The sequence below is a fragment of the Ursus arctos genome, unplaced genomic scaffold (genome assembly GCF_023065955.2).
Source record: "Ursus arctos isolate Adak ecotype North America unplaced genomic scaffold, UrsArc2.0 scaffold_24, whole genome shotgun sequence".
NCBI classification, from domain to species: domain Eukaryota; kingdom Metazoa; phylum Chordata; class Mammalia; order Carnivora; family Ursidae; genus Ursus; species Ursus arctos.
Genome location: NW_026622919.1, coordinates 40,981,010 through 41,003,654, shown reverse-complemented (window position 1 = coordinate 41,003,654; position 22,645 = coordinate 40,981,010). Strand labels below are relative to the sequence as shown.

The window sequence follows — 22,645 nt, the reverse complement described above, 5'->3', positions numbered from 1 at the left end:
GGGGGGGAAGAAAGAAAGTTAATGGGAATTCAGAGAGATGTATCAAATGAGGAAAAGAAGTAATATCATCTCAGTTAATCCTAAAAAAGAAACCCCGTTTTACAGATGAGTAGACTAAGTTTCAGAGAGTTTAGGTTATTTCCCTGAGGTCATGCAGCCCAGAAGTGGAATGGATTTGGGATTTGAAGCCACATATGCTTTACTCTAGAGCTTGGCTCTTCCCCCTCTATTCACATCACTGTTCTAAAAGGATTTAAAAAAAAAAAACAGATAAAAGAAATGATTTTCTGAGAAGTGAGAGAAATAGGACATAATGGACTCTAACAAAGATGTCATGTACTCATGAGGGAATCTAAAACAAAACCCCAAATGTATTTCCTGAGACTAATGACCAACAGCTTCACTGAGAACAGAAAATGATCTTGAATGCCCTATAATCACAGGCAGAAAAGCCACTGTGGTCGGGGATGGTCTTCTTGCTAAGGGTTTTAGCTCAGGTCTTCAACTCACTGGCTGAAGCCACTTCTTTTCTTTGACCTGTTTCCTCGTCTATCAAATCAGGCCCCAAGGAGGAATGGCGAATATTTATCTCTCATGTTGGTCCGAGGTATCAAGCATGGCTGCCTGGAGTGTTGTGTTGAGAAGGATTCTGAGGCCGAATCTGAGAAGAGCAGGAAACAGTGGAAAGATCAATTGTTAGTGACCACCTCTGGTGTTGGAGGAGAAAGGCTATCTCATGTGACATCCTGGAAATATGTGATATCCTCTCATTTCCAGCTCTCAAATTCTCTAGCTCCTGATTCTCAACAGCGAGCACACTCCCCAAGCCTCTCTGTCAACAGAGAGATGGATCTCCTACTATCTGGACGGGGTGTGACGCCGCTCACTGTGGGGCAGGGGAGAACCTCTGATCATTCGTTATTATTTCAGGACTCTCCTCAGAGGCCCCGACCACGGGGGAAGGGCAGGCCCCAGGCATCGAGGAAATGGATGGGGAGCTGACAGTGGCCCCCACACCTGAGCAGCCGGAACGAGGCGTCCACTTCGTCACCACAGCCCCTACCCTGAAGCTTCTCAACCACCACCCACTGCTCGAGGAATTCTTACAAGAAGGGCCAGATGGCGGCGAGGAGGGGCTGAGGCCAGCACTGCCCTTCCAGCCTGACCCACCTACACCATTCACCCCGAGTCCCCTTCCCCGCCTGGCCAACCAGGACAGCCGCCCCGTCTTCACCAGCCCCACTCCAGCCATGGCTGCAGCACCCACTCAGCCCCAGTCCAGAGAAAGACCCTGGAGCCTGGAGTCAGAGCCCTCCGTGCTTCGTATCACAGCTCCCCTACCTCCCGTGCCCAGCCCAGGCCCCGGGGAAGAGCCCAGTACTACACCCCCTAGCAGAGCATGGACTCCAACCCAAGAGGGTCCTGGAGATATGGGCAGGCCATGGGCTCCAGAGGTCAGGTCCCAGACCATGGGGCTCGGGACGGAGGGAACCATCACGACCTCTACAGCCTCAGGGGATGATGAGGAGACCACCACCACCATCATCACCACCACCATCACCACAGTCCAGCCACCAGGTCAGCTCCTCGCTGGCTTGCAGATCTGGAAATGGGGATGGGGGAACCACGGGGCCCCTAAAGTCCTCTGTCTCTATCACTGTGCCAGCCTGCCTTGCCCTTTGGCACCAAGGGCCAGCCTGCAGGAGGCAGGTAGATGGGAACCAAATGGCCTGGGTTCAAATCCTGATTGGAAACAACTACAACAGACCCTAGGAATTTTGCTGAACCTCTCTGAACCTCATCTGTAAAATGGCGATAAGACCTACCTCATTGAGCCATTGTGACAACTGAGATAAGATTGCACCTAGTAGGTGCTCAGGAAAAGGTGGTCCCCTTCTTTCAACAGGGAAATAGATTCCCTAAGAGCTGGACTTCACCACACACACACACACACACACACACACACACACCAGTCAGCCTTAGTTGAATCAACATCACCAGAGCTGGGTTTAGCCTTGTGTTTCCTCCTGCCTCCCAGGCCCTTGTAGCTGGAATTTCTCAGGCCCGGAGGGCTCTCTGGACTCCCCCACAGCCCCCAGCTCACCTACTGATGTCGGCCTGGACTGTTTCTACTACATTTCCGTCTACCCTGGCTACGGTGTAGAAATCAAGGTAAGCGACCTGGTTCCCTCAGGGACAAAGCTGGGACGGTTGTGTTACTTTTCCAGAAAGGTGCTGGCTACTGGGAGAGGTGGGGATGTTCAGGGGCATCAGTTGGCCTAGAGCCAGGGCTGGGCCTAAAACTTGGTCAGTTTCTGCCTTATGCACCAGGGAGTGAAGAGCAACTGTTCCCAGGGGCTTGATCAGGAGCTCAGGGGAGCGTGAGGGGCTCTCTACTCTTGGATGGGCAGTAGAGTGGGTGAGTGTCTGAATTTATGTGGTTGGGGAATGAGAATGCAGGGCTTCATGGTTGGGCCTGAAAGAGCCATGGGGCCTCATTGACTGACTTACTCACTCATTCCTTCAGCAAATACTCCCTGAGCAGCTCCTCTGGGCCAGGCCCTCTGCTGGCTCCTGGGGTGCAGAGTTGGGGAAGACAGACATGGTGCACCATCAGAGAGCACCATCTGGTAGGCGAGTCAGACCCACAGCCCCAGCCTCCTGCCCCCTGCCTTCCCAAGCTATCTCATCCCTCCCTTGGGATTAAGACTCTCTCTTAATCCTCAGCCCTGAGCCTGCCCATCCTCATGGATGTCCCATCGGCTCTTCCACCTCCACGGGCCTCAAAGCCAACTCTTCCCTTATGCTCCCCCAAACCTGCTTGCCACACCACTCTTGACCTCTGAGTTGGACCCTAACCCTTCAGAAACATGGCGCAGGGCCACCACCATGCAATGTGGATGGAGCCTGGAGCTGTGCACGGTGAGGCCAACTCGGCCCTTCTCTCTCCCTCATCCCTGAGTCCCATCAACTCGGGCCTACGTTCTATCATGACGCTCCCCAAAACTCAGATCTGTCTCCTTCTCTCCTCCATCCCACCACCCCAAGGTCCAGCTTCCATCATCTCTCCCCCAGATGATGCAGTGGCTGCCTCACTGGTCACCCCCCTCATGCTTGCCCCCACTGTCCACCTCCAATGCAGTCACTTTTTTTTTATTGTTTTATTTTGTTTAAGTAAGTTCTTACGCCCAACGTGGGACTTGAACTCAAGACCCCGAGATCAAGAGTCACATGTTCTGAGCCAGCCAGGTGCTCCTCCACTGCAGCCATTTTTCCCATATGAAATCGGTCCTCCCCTCCACACCTCCCCAGAGGCCTCTGAACCAAGGCCATTCCCCCGGCCCGTGTCTAGCCACTCCCTCCCTCCCTCGTTGTCTACCCCCCCTTTGCACTGAGCAGCTTGCAGCTAACTGGATGGGCCGAGCCTGCTTTCCCCACAAGCCCCAATTGTACATGCTGGTCCTTCTGCCCAGAAGAGTCATCCTACTATCCCTTCCTGGGACTCACCCTTGGGGTCACTTTCTCTGTGACTTCTCTCCTGATGCCCCATCCTAGGAGTCTGTTAATAAGCTGGCCACGTCCCCAGCTAGACTGTGAGCTCCTTGAGGGGTACCCTGGAGCACAGGGCCCAGAATGGGGTCTCCGTGGACTGGCTGAATGAATGCACAAATGGATGGAGGAAGGAAGGAACGAGGTGACGGTGGCCCGAGTCTGGGGACAGACTGGAGGTAGAGGCAGGCATTCGGCCTAGCTGAGGGCATCAGGCAGGTGACTGAGGAGCAGAGGGAAGGGGGCAGAGGAGGAGTCCGGGAAACAGGGCAGGGCTGGCTGCTCCCAGCTCCTGGATCTGGGCCTGGAGCCAACTACACCTGACCTGGGGATGTCAAAGCCAGGTCTCTGAGCCAGGCCCAGAGGAGGGGGACCCTCTCCCACCACTGGTGGACCCCTCGCCTTCTTTCTGTAGCTGTTTGCTCCTGCCCTGCCAAGGCCTGGGCCCTCGCTCTGGGCTGACGGGGAGGGCAATTAGGAGTAGCCACCCCCCCACCCCCCGAGCCATTAGCACTCAGTGCCGCTTAATTAAGGTAATTAATGTAAAATCATCACCTAATGAGAGGTGGCACCGGCTGTGGCTCACCGGGTGGAAGGCGCCAGCTGCAGGTGTGAGGAAGGGTGAGGGCAGGGGCAGATGCCAGGCTGGGTGCCTTCCTGCGGGCCTGAGCCGGCTGCACCTGCCCCCCAAGCCTACCATTCCCACCGAAGCCCACCGGGCCAGGCTGGGCCCAGTTCCGGTACTCTCCACAATGGGACAAGATGCTGGCTCTGCCTGCACCAGCCCTGGCCCCGGCATGAGCCCACCCTGGAGGCCCACCCCCTCCCACCCTATAAGCCCTGTGTCTGTTGTCTGGTGCCGCCACTATTTTTTTTCATCAGAATGCAAAAGCTGTTACCAGGCAACCCTGAGATGAAGACCTGCCACAGCCCTGATCGCTGTCTGGGAACATGGCAGGCAGATGCTGGCGCCGCCCTCCACTTGCCACCATGGGCCAGAGTCCTTGGGGGCTCCCGCTGGCCCTGATGGCCTGAATTAGAGTCTGAGGCCATGGCAGGAAGGGCCGGGGGGGAAGGGACGGCACCAGCCAGGGCTGAAGCAAGGGTTAAGATTCGTCTCCTTCCGGGGCTGAATCTGCAACGTCTGCTCCTATCTGGGCCTCATGGCCACACCGTGCAGGTCTGGTTACTGGTACTGCAGACCAATACCCATGGAGAGCTGGGAAGACTGAGGCCAGCAAGGAAAGGGAACTGCCTAAGGTCACTCCAGTAGCCACTAACTAGCGTTTTTTGATGAAGGAATTTGCTCTCCAAATATAAACGGAGCAATTACCACGTGCCAGGCTCTGTGCTGGGGGCGGACACAGTTCCCCGGGGAGACGGATGTCCTAAGCCCTGACCAGGGAACGCTCAGCACCGTTGGGATGGAGTGGGAATGCTGGGATGGGGCGCACTTCCCCAGCCTGGAGGGTCGGAGAAGGCCTTCCAGAGGCCGTGATACGTGCTCTGGGGCCTGACAAAGGAGAGGTCAGCCGACAAGCCCGGACTGGGAAGCGGTGGCTCTGGAGGACTGGCCGTTGACGACTCCCAGGGCAGGATGGGACAGATGATTTCTATTGCACAGGAGCGGGAGGTGAGCCTGGGGTCTTCCCGATCACACTTCTGCCAGAGGCTAGGCCTGAATGCAGTGCTCCTCTGCCCGGACAGTGGGGGATGGAATGGGTGATTCTGGGTGGGTGGAAGGGTTGAAATCCAGGCAGGGGGGATGGGGGAAACCATGGGAGGAGAGGAGCATGTGAAGGACCATAGGTCACGTCCCTGACACCATGCTGAGCCCCTGCCATGTGATCACAGCTCTGACTAAAGTCTAGGGCCCCTTTTCATGAGGTTCCAGAACGCCTAACTCCCCAGCTCTCTGTTTTGGACTCCAGCCCCTCATAACTTTCTTTATCCCCCACCCCCACCTCCCTTCAGGCCGCCGCAGCAATTTGCGTGCTGAGGCCGAGGGTCTGAGCTGCCCACAGGCAGGAGGCCAGCTCAGGTCCTCTGTAATCAGAGGATGTTTGTCGTTTCAGCCCGGGCCCAGGAGCTGGGCTAGGCTCTCTTGAGAGGTCTAGAGAAGCCCCTTCAGGATGGGTGGGCACAAGCCCCCTGGCCCATGTGGGTCCCATCCCTTTTCCAGGCAGCCGGTCTCCCCCGAGGGCTCCAGGCCTTTCAAATGGGCCTGGCATGTGCCTCTCATTGCACTTGGCATTCCAAGAGCCTTCCCACTGCCAGTCTCCGTCTTGGCTTGGCTGCTCTCTGTACCATCTGGAGCCTGGGCACAGCTGCCCACAGTCCCTACCCTAGTGCCCCAGGTGGCCTCATTGGAGCACAGCTCTCCCACGCCAGGCCAGCTGCCAGTTTGACAGCCAGAACACCAGGACCAGGCTTGATGGGGCCACCAATAGGGTGGTGGATCAATGAGGTGAGATTTCTGGGCCACCTCCTCTCTTCCGGCTCCTGGAAGGCTCGTCTAAGAGGGATTACGGAGGCGCATGCAGGTCTGGCCCATTGCATTTAGGCCCCTCTCCCCATCCCTAAAGCAGACTCTGTCCCATAGGCTTTGTGGACAGACATCAATTCAGACAAGAGCACAGAGGCTGTCATGTGGGCCTGGGTCCCAGACCTGCCTCTGCAGCCCGTCTCTTGGTGACTAGGCAAAGCCACTGGCCTTCTCCGGAATGGTTTCCTTCTCTGTAAAAGGAGATGAACCAGATGAGGCAGAAGGGCCCTCCCAGCCAGTCCTTCTGAGAGTGTCTCCTCTCGTGGGTTCAGGAAGCTCCCTCCTAGGCCAGGCTGGGCCGCGGCCCCTCAAGCCCTTGAGCCTGCTTCCTGCTTCCTGGCGGCTGTAGAACCTGGCCCAGGGAGAGGGTGGCTTCCAGGGACAGTGCCTCCTAGGCAGAGCCCTGACAGAGCTGAGCCTCAGGGGGCTTGACAGCCAGCTATCCCCATGGCAAGAGCATTAGTCTTACCAAGGTAGAGCCCAGGTCTCCCCAAGAAAGGGGAAGAGGACTGTTCAGATGCGCTGAGCCCCTCACAGGTGGGATCTAACTTAATCCTGACAACCCTATCAAGTGGGCACGATCCTCCCAGCCCACACACGAAACCGGGGTTCAGAAAGGTCATGTGACTTTCCCCAGGACCTTTCAACTAGTCAGTAATGGAGCTGGAGGTTGATTCCAGGACTCAAGAGCCCCTGTTCTGCCCCTGGCCCAGGAGATTGGCCCAGGTGTGGCGAATCCGAAGAGGGAGTGCATTTGGGGACAGTTGGGGGCTCTAGCCCAACCCCTTTCCTCAGCTCAGCACTGCCTGCTCCTGTAAGATACCCACCTGGAACTCCCCCAGTCTGGGGCCGGGCCTGGGACGCTATGCACAAAGACAAAGCACTAGGCCAGGAATCGGGGGTCCTGGTCCAGAATCCTGGCTTCGCTTTGGATTTACTGTGCGATGCAAAGAGGAACTCTCAACTTCTCTGATTGCAAGGTTCCCTTATCTATAGAGCGGAAGTAAATACACTCTGCCCTGCCTCCCTTATTGAGATTTTGTGCGATCTGAAAGGATAATGGGTGTGAAAGAGCTTTGAAAACCGATAAAGGGTCTCATGGGAAAAGTTGTGATTCTACCGCTGTGGGGAGTGGGGAGCACGTGGGGGCGGGGGAGCACGTGGATTTTGTGGCGCATGCAAATGAGGGAGCACATGTGAGGAGGCGCACGTATGTGGGGGAGAACGTGGGAATGAGGGCACACGTGTGCCATGCCGTGTGTTTGAGGGAGCTGCGTGCACACGACCGGGCCTGTGTCACAGTACACGCGTGGGTGGTGGTGCCCAGGAGAGTGTCGGGAGCAGGGCCTGAGGCCATCTTCTGGGGGCGGGGCTCACACCCCTGAGTCATCCTTGAGCTCCTGGGTCTGTGTCTGCCTGTGTAGGGTTTTACTCGGGGGCTTGTGGCACCATCCCACCTATGAGTCACACCATTAGGGCACATTCTGAAGACCCAACTGGCAGCTTCGATGAGGATAGACAGGCCAATCAAGGCTGATGGTCTGGGAGCTGGCAGAGGGCAACCTAAATCCTCCCCACTCCCATTCGGGAAGGAGTCGGCCCCTTCAAAGTGGTTATATTTTCTTCCTTGAATGGACCTCATGGTCAGCTGGAAGCCAGGCAGTGCTAGACAGCCCAGGGTCCTGGGGGAATTGTCCTCACCTCCCTCTGCTCTATCTTCCCCCTTCCTGCCCCCCAGCTCCCCCCCTTGTCACAGGCTAGGGGTGTGGGAAGACAGCCCTTGTGAGCAGAGCTGACATTTCAATCTGTCTCCCAAGCTCTTCGGATGCCTGCAAATTGCATCAAGACTTCATCACCCTCCTTGTCCAACACTCAGCCCCGTCTGGCCCCTGTCAGGCCTGGCCCTCAAACAAGTGACAAATTACATTGCCGCCACTGCGGCAGGCCTGCAAGTGGGTGCTTGAAACCCAAGGGACCAGAGCCGCACAGACAGCCTGTAGCCGAGAACAGGGTGCCTTCTGAGTGTGAGCCCCGGGTGACCCAGGCCCACTCCATCCCATGCTCTCATGGCAGCCCTCACCACCAGGCTGGGCTGGAAGCCAGGCTAGCTGAAGGGGGTCATACGCCTCAGCTCCCAGTTTTCCCAGCCTTACAGGCTTCTGGGGAGGGTGGAGAGATGGTTGGTGGGAACATAAATCTCAACATCTTGGAAAAAGCCCTGGTCTGACCAAAATGCACCCCACTGCTAAACCTGGTGGGCCTGGGCTCTGGGAATAAACGGGTCTGGACATCTAGACGTCTGGATGTCTGTCTGCAGGTGACAGCCGCATGAGGTTGGGAGGGAAGGAGTTGCCTTTGCCTCCAGCAAGGCAAGATTCTGCTACTTAACACCGTGGTGACCTTTTGCAAGTTCCTTAGCCTCTCTGAGCCTTATAGAAGTGGCGAGGAGGAAATAATGCCTGCAAACAGAACAAGGCTCAAGGCGTTGTCGGTGCTCCTGTGCTCTGTGACTGCTAATTGTTACTGCCTGTCTGCCTGCCGTCCCTGCTGGTGGCAGAGCAGCAGGGTCACGAGCTGGAAGCTGTAGGTCCGAGGACGTTTATGGCAACTAGGAAAACTGCTAAGTTCATTTCTGTTTCTCTGCTTTTTCCTCCTTAGTCATTTCCTTGCAACGATGTCCTCCCTCCCACCTCCTTCTCCCAGTGCAGCCCCCACTGGGGCGCTCTCAGACCCACCTGCTACTCACTCTCCCTGAGCCTGCAGCCCCTCTGCTCCCCCTCTCCAGGATCCCCGCCGCAGACATTCAGTGCCTCTTAAGGCAGAATTATATGCTGCCTGGCATCTCTCGATAATTACAGATTCCACGTGTGTGAGTCTTGTTTGCCCAACTCTGGAATCATAGAATCTCCAAGTTTGAAGGGACCTCATCCAGCCTCTGCCTGCGGCAGGAATTCCCTGAGGAATGTCCCCAGCAGATGGCCAGGCAGGCTCACCCAAACGCGGCCTCTAAGGGAGGCTCCTCGCGGAGAGCCAACAGTGCTGCCCCAGCAGCCTGCCTTGAGCCTCCTTTTGGCCCCAGAGACCCACTGGGTCTTTTCTCCCAGGCAGAGAAGTCCCCGGGGCACATCTGTTTCCGGCACCCAGAGTCCAAGGGGCCCAGAGCATGCCATCTCCTCCAACCTGCCTGGGCTCAACACCCATCCTCTGTGCTCCTCAGCTTGCAGGAAGCTGGTGGTGAAGGGACTTCCGGTGGTCCACACGTTCACGCTCTCCACACATCTTTATTGTCACTGGCCAGTGATGAGGACGTTGCGACCCCAAATGCCACCCTGGGCTTTAATGGAGAAGTACAGAGAGGACAGGTGGGGAGGGCTTGCCGCAAAAGAACTGACTGGCCTGGCTTGGGAGGCAGAGGGCGATGGTCCTGAGAGCTGAAAGAATGACCAGCTTCCCCAGGAGGGCAGGAGGAGAGGGCTTCACCTGCATATGCACATGCCCAGCGGAGGTGAGGCGTGGCCTCCGACTGCAGTGTGGGCAAGTGTGGCTGGCTGAGCTGTCCTCAGAGGCCAAGGTGGGCAGGGCCCTGAGGGCCAGAGCAAGGCGTTTGGACCAGATAGTGGGGCTTTGTGGGCTCAGTGGAACGCCATCGAAGGATTTCAGTGAGGAAGCACTATGTGTGGATGGTCGGTCACAGGTTGGGGCTATTAACTGGCTGCAGTTCAGAAAGTATTGATGAGGAGGGAGGAGCGGGTGAAGCCTCGCAGGCAAGGAGGCTGGCCGGGAGGGCAGGGGGGATGAAGAGTAGTAAAAAGATCGGAGTCCAATAGATTGGACTGAATGACTGATTGGCCGTGGGGTATAAGGGAGAAGGCAAGACGCCAGTTTTGAACTTGGGCATATCGATGGATGGAAAGGGAAGCTGCTGGTGGAGTGGGGGGGAAGAGGGTGGCTCAGTATGAGGCAGGCTGGGGGTGGGATGCCTGTGAGGCGTCCAATGGGGCATCCAAGGGAAGCTGGGCACATGGGTCTGATGCTTAAAAGACCTCACATGGCTGGCCAGGCCCTTGGACACCATCTAGTTCAACACACCTACTCCATCCCCACCTTACAGATGAGAAAAGTGAGCCCAGAGAAGTGAAGGGACAGGAAGCAGCTGGTGTCCTGGTGTCATTGAAAAGCTTTGGAGACAGAAAGACATGCTTACAAATTCCAGTTCTGCTAATAATCTCTATGTGACCTTGGATATGAACTTCAGATCCCCTGTTATAGGGTTAATGGGAAGGTGAAATGAGCTCCTCCTGCACTCACGTGCCCAACTCAGGGCCTGGAGGTTCCAGTGGCCAAGTGGTCCTGAGGATTGATCATGCCTGGGGCTGGGGCCTCCGGGAGCCTGTGGGCAGCAGGGCTCAGTCAGCAGGAAGAAGCCTGACTGCTCCGCTTTGCACTGTCTATCCCATGGCAGGTCCAGAACATCAGCCTCCGAGAGGGGGAGACGGTGACTGTGGAGGGCCTGGGGGGGCCTGACCCACTGACCCTGGCCAACCAGTCTTTCTTACTGAGGGGCCAAGTCATCCGTAGCCCCACCCACCAAGCGGCACTGAGGTTCCAGAGCCTCCCACCACCTGCTGGGCCTGGCACCTTCCATTTCCACTACCAAGGTAGGCCTGGGCAGCTGGGGGAAGAACCAGCCCAGACTGGGTGCCCTCCTGGGGAGCTCTGCTGCCATTATAGGTTGGGGGGGTGAGGGAGTCAATGGGACAGGCACAGGTGCCCAGCGACACTCTGTACAACTAAAAGTAATTATTACACATTTGATACTTCTAGAACCTTCCCTCCTCCACCTACTACCCTGTAGAGAACTGGCTGTGAAGGGGGCCTGACACAGAACCAGGTAGCCCCGGGGGTGCCCACTGCCACTTACCCAGTCACTCATTCATTCATTCATTCATTCAGTAAACTCTTCCTAGGTATCCGCTCTTTGCCAGGCTGTGGACAATGACAATATCAAGGATATTTGAGGGCCTTGAGGCATTCCTTGACCTCAAGGAATTCAGAGTCTCTGGGGGAAGCAGACACTGAAACAGGCAAGCCCTCTCTCCCAAATGCAAGGGGGTCAAGGTCAAAGGGGCTTGATGGTGACCCTCTGGAGATCCTTAGCAACGAACCTGGCCTTCCTGAACCACCCCACCCACCCTAGACCTGGCTCATGCCCCAGTCAGCTCAGAACACCTCTGGAAATAGGGGAATGGCAAGATATAGTGGGAAAATCACAGACTCGGGAGATGGGCAGGCCTGGTCTAAATCTCCTTCCCATTGGCTGTTGACCTCGGACAGGTCATCTGACCTCTGTAACCTCCTTTTCCTCTGCTGTACCACATGACCAATATGCCTACGCCATAAAGTCACGAGGAGGGTTAAACAAAAGAGTTCATGTGAAGTGCTTAGCACTTAGCACATTCCGTGAACTTAGCGTGTTTCATGAAGGAACCGGAAACAAGTATTAAAGAGCTGGCAGAATGGAAAAGGGAGGAAAGGGGGCTTGCCTCTTCTCCTCTTCCATCAGTATCTCTCCTGGCCCCCTTACCCCAGGCGAAGTCTTCTTGATCCCTTGTACTGCTGTGACAGGGTCACCAGTTCAGACTGGGGAGTGCTAATGGGGAAATAATTGGTGTGAACAATTATGGCATTGCCCTGCATTGTCAAGGACTGCTTCTGCAGCCCTGCAGGGTCCACAGCCCAAAGAGGAGGACAACCGCTGGAGATGGGGATGCTTGGAGTCCACCTAAGAAGCACTCGCCCCAACCCCAGCCTCTCCACCCAAACTGGGAGAGCAGTCTGGCGTGGCAGCAGGGAGCCTAGCGGTGGGCAGGGGCTGGCCAGGGGCTTGGCAGAGGCAGGGGGCCAGCTGAGACAAGGGAGAGCATCTAGGCGGCCCGGCCAGCCTCCCTAATGGCTCATCAATCCTCCCTAGCAGCGGGCATAATTTCACGCCACGGTAACCTTCTCCCTTGCCGCAAATTCCTTTGCACAAAACTCTGGACCTTCTCTCTGTTGGGCCAGGCAAAGGTGGCTGAAAGGCAGTGAGCTGGAGGCCCAGCGAGGGGTGCAGACCCCAAGGAGGGGCTGGAAGAGCTGGCCCAGCCCTGCCTTCTGCTCAGCTCCCAGAAGCCCTCCCTCCTCAGCCCAGTTTTTGTCAATGATCAGCTCTTTCCTTAATGAGCGTAATTCCCCTAATTATAGGCTGTAATTAGCCCTGATCCCGGAGATGGGAACAGGAGCATGTGCTCACACGCGTGTCTCCCCGGGCTGGAGAAAGAGGGTGCCAGAAGAGGGGGCGAGGGGACTGGTACCCACATCACCGCCAGAGCTATCCAAGATCATGTCGGAGATCACAAGGATGGGCCCCCACAAGGGCCTCATATGCAGAACCAGGCTCCAACTCCCCTCCCACAGCCTCAGGCAGGGTGAGGAAGCAGAGGGCCCTGCCAGGCATGCCCCTCCTCCCTCCTGAGCATTCCTGGCACTGGACTTGGCCCCAGAAACAGACGCCGGGGAGAAAATAGCTCAACAGATTGCAGTCATACAGGCTCCCTGGGAACGGTAGTCATGGCAACAGGAGGAAGCTCCTCCTGCAAGTGGCCACCATGGAATCTGGGGGCTTCCTCATCTGCCCCCAAACTCCTGCTCTCACCTCATCCCAGCCCAGTTTCCTAATCCGTCAAATGGGGGACCTCCCTTCCTAGAGTTGTGGTAAGAACCCATAGGAAAGATACGAGTACATCTGGCTCATGACCTAGACTTGTCTGGGTGTCACCCCCCATCCCTGCACTCTGGTTGGGGTGCCCCACCCTCTTTTTCCCATCCCGTTCTGGCTGGGGACCGGTCTCTCCCCAGGTCATCGTGAGTGGCCACCCTCACCAACCACCCAGGGCAGCCTTATGTAACACTCATGGGTTCCTCTGACTCCCAAGCCCTGGTTTCTACTTCACCTGGGGAAGCAGGTGGGAGAGGGGCGTTGGAAAGCAATGGGCTCTAGAACCAGGAGCTTCAGTGCCCTCTCTGCCACTTACTGTGTGGCTGTGTGATCAGGGCAAGTCCCCCAGTCGCTCTGAACCTCAGTTTTCCTTATCAGAAAACGAGTTAATAACCCATACCTTGCCTTCCTTCCTCCCAAGCATGTTGTAGACCTCTAGTAAGAGTGTGAAGGCATTTTAGAAGCTGGAAGGTGTGAGGTGCTTTTATTATTATTATTTTTTTTAAGTAGGCTCCAGTGCAGGGCTTGAACTCACAACCCTCACATCAAGACCTGAGCTGAGGTCGAGCGCTTAACAAACTGAGCCACCCAGGTGCCCCTGTGAGGTGCTTTTATTAATCGAGATTACGAACAGTAACAGCAGGCTGGGACATTTGGTATTTGTTCTGTGCCAGGAATTACGCGTATGTCCTGTCAGTTAACCTCTCATGTAACAACACTGGATGCAGTACTCTATAAACGGGTGGGTAAACAAGGAAACGGAGGCACAGAGAAGTTAAGTAACTTGCCCAAAGTGGCACAGCAAATAGGGGCGCTTGTGTTCTTCAAACCCAGGCAGTCAGACCCCCAGAACCCACCCCCTAAGTGCTGCCCTGTCTTGCCTGCCAATCACAAGTAACCACTCATTGGCCATGAGAGAGGGAAGAGTAAGAATCATCCTCTCCCTTTTCACAAGCCCAGTGACTACAGCCAGGATGGGGAAAAAATCACAAAACTCATTTCTGGATCCTGTTCTGCCCAGAGACGGCTCTTTTTTCTGTTCACACAAATCACACAGAGGCTAGCAGAGTTCCAGCCTGGACCTCTCTTCCCATCCACCTATGACCATCAGTAAGGGTGGGCCCTTCGACCCAAAGATCCTCAGTCTAGACAATCCCCATCCATCTTACAACCCCCACGGGTTTTCAGATTCTGTAGCCCGAGCCTGCGCTCGGCCTCTCTCCTTGACCCCTCAGGCCTTCTTTCCCCCCTCTCGGACCCAAGCCCTGACCCCCATTTTTAACTCTCACCCTGGCTTGGCTCCAGGTTGGGGCTTGCCATTTTGTTTTGTAGGATTTGCTGCCACCATTCGGTCATACTTGGTATGACAATCCCAAAAGAAGCTTCCCAAGGCAACTTGTCCTTCCCCCAACTTCCAAGGAAGGCGTGCCCTGCCTCCCCACCCTCGCCCCATCCTGTTTTTAAAAGAAGTCCACAGTCCTTGCCAGTGAATACTGGGAAAGCTTTTACTGTCTGACTTCAGTCGTTCTGGCTGTAATTCATACTTGTCCCCTATAGGAAAAATAGTATCAATACTTTACATCAGGATAGACTTGTCATTGTTTCAAGTGCTTTCACATCTACAAGTCATTCAATAAATATTTCTTAAAGATGTGCTATCAGCTGGATTTCAGGGATACCAAGCAAAATAAAATAATACCCCCTTTATTCTCTTAATAACCCTGTAGGTAGCCTGGCATTTTGAACCTCATTTAACAAATGAGAAACTGGGACACAGAAAGGCTGAAAAACCTGCCAAAAGCGTCAGAAAGCTTGGACCAGAACCCAAGCAACCTAACTTCCAGCTCTGTGCTCGCTCCACTCACCAGCCCAGGCTGCTGGAAAGATCTGGCCCCTTCTGGGGAGGGGATCAGTCTTTCCTGGAATTCCTGATGCTTCCTTTGGCCCCGAGTGACACCTCCAGACAGCCTGTGGCAGGGCCCTTTTGCCCTGGCTGTGACTCAGCCCCCAAAACACACACACACACACACACACACACACACACACACACACAATGTCACCCACTTTCTCTCTGCAGCCTACCTCCTGAACTGCCACTTTCCCCAGCGTCCTGCTTATGGAGCTGTGACTGTCACCAGCCTCCACCCAGGAGGCAGTGCCCGCTTCCGCTGTGCCACTGGCTACCAGCTGAAGGGTGCCAGGCTTCTCACCTGCCTCAATGCCACCCAGCCCTTCTGGGATTTCCAGGAACCTGTCTGCATTGGTAAGTGGCTCCAGGGGACTCAGTCCTAAACAGAGGAGTAAGGGGAGGGCTTATCCCTCTCAGTTGCTATCTGGAACCTCCATTTGCTCTCCGTAAGGAAGCCAGAAAATGGTCACATACCTCAGTAGCATTTATCCAACCCCCCGTGTTGAGCACTTCCTATATTGAGGCGCCACGGGTATAAAGAGCTGAATTAAACGGGGACTATGCCCTTAAAGAGCCCACAGTCCTGGGAAATGTGTGAAGAAGGAAGCACATGGATCACGAATTTCCAGAGCAGGAAGTAAAAAGCACCAATGAAGAGACATAAAGTGACATGGGCAGGGAGGAAGCAATCGTTCTGAGCTGGGTATTTGGGAGCCTTCCTGGGGGAGCTGACATTGAAGGTTTGGCATTTTAATGGAGGGAAGAGTGCGGGCAGTTAACACAGAGGCAGCCAGGTGAGGCAGTGTTTAGGGACTCGGAAAACAGTCAGGGAGAAGCTCAGAACTATTCCTCAGGAGAGCCAGCCCAGCCAGGTGGTGTCTGGAGGCCAGAAGGCCAGGCAAACAAGAGGGTGTGAACTTAGACAGTGACTTTGGGAACAGAGAGGAGGGAAGAGGTCCCAGAGACACTGACGAGCGAAGGGGGACAAGTGGAAGGAGACTTCCTCCCAGGTCCTGGACCTGGACGATCAGGAAGTCTGAAGTTGCTGCCGGTGGAGAGGGGCTTCTTGGCAGAAGGAAGATGGAGTGTTTAATCTGCAGTGTGAAAGGCAGCTTGAACATCTTTTCTCTTCTTCTTCTTTTTTATTTTTAATAGCTTGGGCTCTTGAACCTTATGTCATTTTATAAACTCTCCCTGGGTGCTAGACACAAGCAGAGGTGAATAAGCCAGATGTGGTCTCTGCCCTCCAGGAGCTCTCCGGCAAGTGGGGACACCAGCATCAGCAAGTTCTGTGCAGACTGTGCTGTGATGGGGTGAATTCAGGGCATGGTCAGGATCCAAGGGAGAGAGAGCTGCTCCAAAATGAAGAAGAAGGCAAAGAAAGCTTCCCAGGGAGAGAGCATGGAAGGATGACAAGAATGTTAGCTCAGGGAAGTGGAGTGGATTCTCGGGACAGCATATGCAAAGGTGTGGAAAACACAAAGCCTGCTAGAGTGAGGACATGACAAGGTGTGCCTGAAGAGCGCATGCGGGATGGAGTGAAGCCGAGTCAGGAGACAGCCAGCTTCATAAAGGGCTTGAAAGCCATCTTGAGCTTGGATGACCTGGGGGTAACAGGGAACCACAGACAAATTTAAGTGAAGGGTGGGCATATCACGTTCGTGGGGCAGTTCTGTTCCGACCAAGCAGAAAGGTAGGTCTTGCCCTCTCCGCAGAGAAGCTAAGAAGAAACACCACGAGCCCCTCCCCAGGAGCTTTATTAAGTTAAAATATTCTGCCATCTTGAACATCTGGAGACAAGGGTGCTGTGTCTTGGCCAGGGCAGCCCGGTCTCTGAGAGCAGAGAGGGTCCAGAGCTGTGTGTCCAGGAAAGGAAAGTGCTGCCTGGAGCCAGCCATATACTCCTCTTGCCTTTGAAACCCCTTCTCTGGCCCCGTTCAACTGCCAGGAGCTTATGGCCAAGTAACCCAGAAGTCTTCAATGATGGGGCTGGGTGAGCTGCTCAGCCTCCCCTTGGAAAGAGGACAGTCCCAGGCCAGAGGGGTCAGCCCAGGAAAGATGGTGGTAGTGAGGCTATTTCAGAAAGTAGTTGAGGCCAGGTCCTGGCTAGTAATGTCTGCTGAGGCCATAAGATTTGGAGGTGGGTGGCAGGTAGACCAGATGTTTGTTGGGCCAGATCTAGTCCTGCCCTCTTTTTTTCATCCACTCACTCATTCAACAAACGCTGAATACCAACTCTGTGCGTGGCCTGAAAAGACCTGGCTCCTGCCCCAGGGGGTCCTAATGAAGGGACCTAGCCAAACAATAACTAGCTTTAGGACAGTGGCATGAGGTAGAAGCAGCAGATAGGCCCCAAGAAGGTTGGAGCCCCTGGGTAAGGGGCTTTAAGGGGCTGCCTGGAGGGAGTCGGGGAAGGTGTCCCAGAGGAGTCAGCAGAGAGGGAAAGTGACTTACCCAGGGCCACTTGGCTAGGTCTTGGTAGATCTACCACAGTCAAAGGAGTTGCTCATGAATAATCCCAGAGGTGTAAAAGGTTAGGATTCTGGAGTCCAGGCTGTCCGTCAGCCTGCTTGGGCCAAGGATTGACCTCCGGGATCATGAAGGCACAGAGGGCACAAGAGCTGGGGAGAGGCAGGCAGGCTTGGTAGGCCATCCAGAATCCAGTGGATCTAGGGTCCAGAATCCAGCCCACCGTCCTGGCCCTGTCTCACAGCTGCCTGCGGTGGGGTGACCCGCAATGCAACCACTGGCCGCATCGTCTCCCCGGGCTTCCCTGGCAACTACAGCAGCAATCTCACCTGCCACTGGCTGCTCGAGGCCCCGGAAGGCCAGCGGCTGCACCTACACTTTGAGAAGGTTTCCCTGGCGGAGGATGACGACAGGTGAGGGGAGCCCTGGTGGGATGGGAGTGCCTGGCCGGCTAGTGCCCTGCTGCAGGGCTGGAACCCAAGCCCGGGGCCACACCCCAGCCAGGGCAGTGAGACCAGCCATGCCTCTGCTACTCTCCTGGCCCAGGCTCATCATCCGTAATGGAGACAACGTGGAGGCCCCTCCAGTGTATGATTCCTACGAGGTGGAGTACCTGCCCATTGAGGGACTGCTCAGCTCTGGCCGACACTTCTTCGTGGAGCTCAGTACTGACAGCAGCGGGGCGGCGGCCGGCATGGCCCTGCGCTATGAAGGTGAGCCGGCTGGGGCCTCACAGGAGTGCAGGGCTCAAGCCTAGGGCCTCTCCTCTCACACCCTCCCCCCGCCTCCATTCCATCATCATTCCTTCCAACTTAGCCCTTGCTCACCTAGCACTTAGGCTCCCCTGCCTACCCCTCCCCTCCGGTTCTGGGGGATTGCTACCCCGTCCTTGCAGGAGACCCTTGCCTGGACCCAGGTCCTCTCGTCCAAGAGAATGAATCTCTACAGTTTGAAGAGCAAAAAGGGCCCCAACCCTAAGAGAAGGAAAATTGCTGCAAGAGACATTCTAGAACTACTCCTGCATGCATGCATTAATTAATTAATTAATTAATTAATTAAAAACATTTATTGAGTGCCCTGTATGTATGAAGCACAAAACCAGGTGCTGGGAATACAACAGTGATCAAGCCTGCCTCCCGAGCATGATAGGGTATGGTGCTCTGGGCATCCTGCTGCAGGCCTAGGACATGCATTTGTGGTCAGGATGATAAAGGCCTTGGGGCGGGAGGCAGAAGGACATCTGCCCCCAGTTTGGCCCAGCTGAGGCTGAGCTGGGCTGGGCCCCATGGTTTGCAGCCTTCCAGCAGGGCCACTGCTATGAGCCCTTTGTCAAATACGGCAACTTCAGCAGCAGCGCCCCCTCCTACCCTGTGGGCACCACCGTGGAGTTCAGCTGCGACCCTGGCTACACACTGGAGCAGGGCTCCATCATCATTGAGTGCATTGACCCCCATGACCCCCAGTGGAACGAGACAGAGCCAGCCTGCCGAGGTCAGTAGGTACCTATGTATGGGCCTGGCTGGGGGCAGGAGCAGGGTGGGGGACCAGAACCAGCCGCAGAGCCTGGGGCCACAGGGGCCCTGTGATGTGTGAGATTCAAGGTTCCCCCCTCCCCAGGGAGGAGGTGGGGGCTCCCGGCCATGGGTCGGCATACCTGTGGGCAGGTGGCAGCCCCAGGACATAGCACTGGGGGGGGACGCGGAGGGGACGCACCTCCCGGGCCTCCCCTGCCTTCCAGCTGTGTGCAGCGGGGAGATCACAGACTCAGCTGGTGTGGTGCTCTCCCCCAACTGGCCGGAGCCTTACAGCCGTGGGCAGGACTGCATCTGGGGCGTGCATGTGGAAGAGGACAAGCGCATCCTGCTGGACATCCGAGTGTGAGTGCCCGCTGGGTGAGGCCAAGCCAGCTCCTGAGCTCTGGGGCCATCTGTGGCCCAGCCCCCCTGGAGTCCCCAGGCCCACCCTCCCTGACGGTCCTCCTCCACAGGCTGCGCATAGGCCCTGGTGATGTGCTTACCTTCTATGATGGGGACGACCTGACGGCCCGGGTACTAGGCCAGTACTCAGGGCCGCGTGGCCACTTCAAGCTCTTTACCTCCATGGCCGACGTCACCATACAGTTCCAGTCAGACCCCGGGGCCTCGGTGCTGGGCTACCAGCAGGGCTTTGTCATCCACTTCTTTGGTGAGCTTGTTGCCCCTACCCTGCCCTGCTGCCTGGGGGACGTGATGCCCGAATACAGATCCCAAACCATGGCGAGTCAGAGAAACTGGCACAATGAGCCCAAGTGCTCTTATCCAACAAGGGAAAGCTGGGAAAACCCCAGTTATCCTCTACCTTGAAGGAAGCTAGTCTAATTCCCCATCTTCCCTGAGGGCCCAGTGAAAGGGAGCCTTCCGTTGCAGCAAGAGAGATTTGGGTAGGCAACAGGAAGACCTTTTTCACAAAAATGGGAAACTAAGGGAAGGGGCCTGTTTCTACCTTCTGACCATCTTAAATAGAAGTGACAATTTCCCCCAGCCTACCCGGCCCCCTCTCTCAGGACCAGGGAACCAGCCAACGTGTTTTTGAAAGTAAAGCCAAAGCCTAAATGATAACCCAGGAATCTGAGAGACAGGATGATGTCAGGGACAGGCAAAGAGGGGCCCTTGAGCAGGAAGGAATGCATTGCTGGGCCTGTCCAGGCCAGGCGAGGCCCAGGCCAAACCAGCAGGAGCTGGGGTGCCCTCGCAGTGAGGAAGGCTAGCACAGTCACATCAGTGCTGGCTGAGGGCCTGCATCTTGCTGCCCCTGTGCCCCCCAGAGGTGCCCCGCAATGACACATGTCCGGAGCTGCCTGAGATCCCCAATGGCTGGAAGAGCCCGTCTCAGCCTGAGCTGGTACATGGCACTGTCGTCACTTACCAGTGCTACCCCGGCTACCAGGTGGTAGGATCCAGTGTCCTCATGTGCCAGTGGGACCTAACCTGGAGTGAGGACCTGCCCTCCTGCCAGAGAGGTGAGTGCACCTGTTCCCCATGTTCCCCTCCTCCGTGCAAGATACGAGCCTCTCCCCTCGATTCTGAATCAGACCTCAACTGTTGCCAGCTAGTGCCCTTGAATTTCCTCCACCTCTTGTAGCCTCAGTTTCCTCACCTGTGAAATGGGATGATATCTTTTCAAAGTGTTATCCACCAAGCACTTCAGATATTTCCTTCCTGGCCAGTGTTTGTTGTTTCACATGGATAGGAAGGGGACAAGTGAGGGATGCACCGGCCAAACGGCAGGGACAGATAAAGAGGCAGCAGAGCCACGTGACATAAAGATATTAGCTGGCCAGGAACAAAGCCTGGGTGGACTGGCTTTTGTTGAGTGCAACCTGGGCTACTTTCCCCCATTACCCTCTATCCCTAGTGACTTCCTGCCATGATCCTGGGGACGTGGAGCACAGCCGACGCCTCATATCTAGCCCCAAATTTCCTGTGGGGGCCACCGTGCAGTATATCTGCGACCAGGGTTTTGTACTGACTGGTAGTGCCATCCTCACCTGCCATGACCGTCAAGCCAGCAGCCCCAAGTGGAGCGACCGGGCCCCCAAGTGTCTCCGTAAGTGTCGAATGGGTAGGAGGGGAAGCCGCTGGTAGGAGACAAAAGATGCCACCTCTGGAAGCTAGGGACCGGGCACCCTCACTGGGCTCCGCCTGCTTTGCAGTTGAACAGCTCAAGCCATGCCACGGCCTCAGCGCCCCCGAGAACGGTGCCCACAGTCCTGAGAAGCGGCTTCACCCAGCAGGGGCTACTGTCCACTTTTCATGTGCCCCTGGCTACGTGCTGAAGGGCCAGGCCAGCATCAAGTGTGTGCCCGGGCACCCTTCACATTGGAGTGACCCCCCACCCATCTGTAGGGCTGGTGAGTGTTCTGCCCACCCTCAGAACTCCTGTCTGTCCTGGGGCGCCTGGGTGGTACAGTCGGTTGAATGTCTGACTCTTCGTTTTGGCTCAGGTTGTGATCTTAGTGTTGTGGGATCAGGCCCTGTGTCGGGCTCTGAGCTCAGCATGAAGTCTGCTTATCATTCTCTCTCCCTCTCCCTCTGCCCCTCCCACTTATGTGCGCGCTCTCTCGCTCTCTCTCTCTCAAATAAATCTTAAAAAAAAAAAAAGAAGAAGAAGAAATTCTGCCTGTCCCACAGGGCTGCTGTAGCAAATACGCCAAGTGTTGAGAACCAGAACCCACTGCCCATGCCCCCTTCATGTCACCCTTATTCTCTCCAGTTTCTGCCAGATCCTTCTGACCTGGTGACACCAAGACAAATGCTGGGGTGGGCTCTCCTTGGATAAATCCTTCCCATGATCAGTCTACTCCCTGCCTTAGTGGCTTGGCCCATTGGTCTCACCTCTGCCCTTGGCCCTCCCCTCTTGTTCCAGCCTCTCTGGATGGGTTCTACAGCGGCCGCAGCCTGGATGGTGAGCCCCCCCTTGAGGGCCAGGGAAATAGTCTCCCTGCCCCTGGCTCTCACAGCTCCCAGGCCATGGGTTCCCCAAGAAGGGAGGGCAGAGAAAGAGAGAAGTCTGGGACCAGCAGAGCAAAAGTTCCTTTCCCTACCCCCAGCTAGCTAGAGGGAGCTGGTACCTGGATTCTCCTGGGCAGAGGTGAGGACAGATACGGGCTCTGGGTCACAGGGACTTCTGTCCCAATCCCACCCACTGTGTTTTCAGTTGCCAAGGCACCTGCTGCCTCCAGCACCCTGGATGCTGCCCACGTTGCAGCCGCCATTTTCTTGCCGCTGGTGGTGATGGCGCTCTTGGTGGGAGGTGTGTACCTCTACTTCTCTAGGTGAGTCCAGTTCCCTTCCTGCCCTACATACCTGACTCACTCCTGCCCAGCACTTTTAACTCACAGGCTTCTCCATCCCACAGGCTCCAGGGGAAAAGCCCCCTGCGGCTGCCCCGGACACGACCCCGCCCCTATGACCGCATTACTGTGGAGTCAGCATTTGACAATCCAACTTATGAGATTGGAGTAAGTACCCATCCCACTCTTCGCACCCTATCCAGGACATAATTCTATGCTCCCTTGGGCGGGTACCCCGAGGGTCCCTCCAAGCCCTCTTACTCTTTCCCTTTTTCTTGGGAAGGTGAATTATGGGCTGGCAAACCTTATACAAGTTTCCAACTCCCAGCAGTCTCTTTACTTTGCAGGAGACGAAAGAATATGAAGTCTCCATCTAGGTGGGGGCAGCTTGGAGAAGCCAGCTCAGCCCAGCATCACAGCCCAGCAGCAGAGTTTCCAGCTTCCTTCTGTCCCTACACCTCCTGTACATACCATCTGGGAAGAGACGCCACCAATCCCTCAAGAAGTTGTGCCCTCCCCCACCTGCAATGCCCACCAGGGCCTATTTTCTTGGTACCACTGCCCACATAGGGCCCTTCCTTGGGTTCA

General features: G+C 55.9%; 1 protein-coding gene across 2 annotated transcripts; it reads left to right on the top strand.

The window, feature by feature from the left end:
• Positions 1-1,235: 1,235 nt before the first annotated feature.
• SEZ6 (seizure related 6 homolog) lies at positions 1,236-22,434 on the top strand. 2 transcript variants are annotated; one of them, XM_026517740.4, is made up of 16 exons: positions 1,236-1,578; positions 2,039-2,172; positions 10,557-10,752; positions 14,926-15,111; positions 17,471-17,639; positions 17,773-17,939; positions 18,523-18,717; positions 18,965-19,103; positions 19,214-19,410; positions 20,030-20,224; positions 20,620-20,811; positions 20,918-21,115; positions 21,631-21,669; positions 21,922-22,039; positions 22,123-22,225; positions 22,405-22,434. In XM_026517740.4, the coding sequence occupies exons 1-16, from the start codon at positions 1,251-1,253 to the stop codon at positions 22,432-22,434; spliced, it is 2,586 nt and encodes an 861-aa protein (XP_026373525.4). In that variant the 5' UTR covers positions 1,236-1,250. The 2 variants fall into 2 exon arrangements, with proteins under 2 accessions (XP_026373525.4, XP_044246742.3); XM_044390807.3 differs by having other exon boundaries at positions 22,389-22,421.
• Positions 22,435-22,645: the final 211 nt, after the last annotated feature.

Coding starts and splice junctions, on each gene's coding strand:
- SEZ6 (XM_044390807.3), top strand. CDS start 1,251: ATGGCTGCAGCACCCACTCAGCCCCAGTCCAGAGAAAGACCCTGGAGC. Junction 19,104..19,213: donor ATCCTGCTGGACATCCGAGT/GTGAGTGCCCGC, acceptor CCTCCTCCACAG/GCTGCGCATAGGCCCTGGTG. Junction 22,226..22,388: donor ATCCAACTTATGAGATTGGA/GTAAGTACCCAT, acceptor AACTCCCAGCAG/TCTCTTTACTTTGCAGGAGA.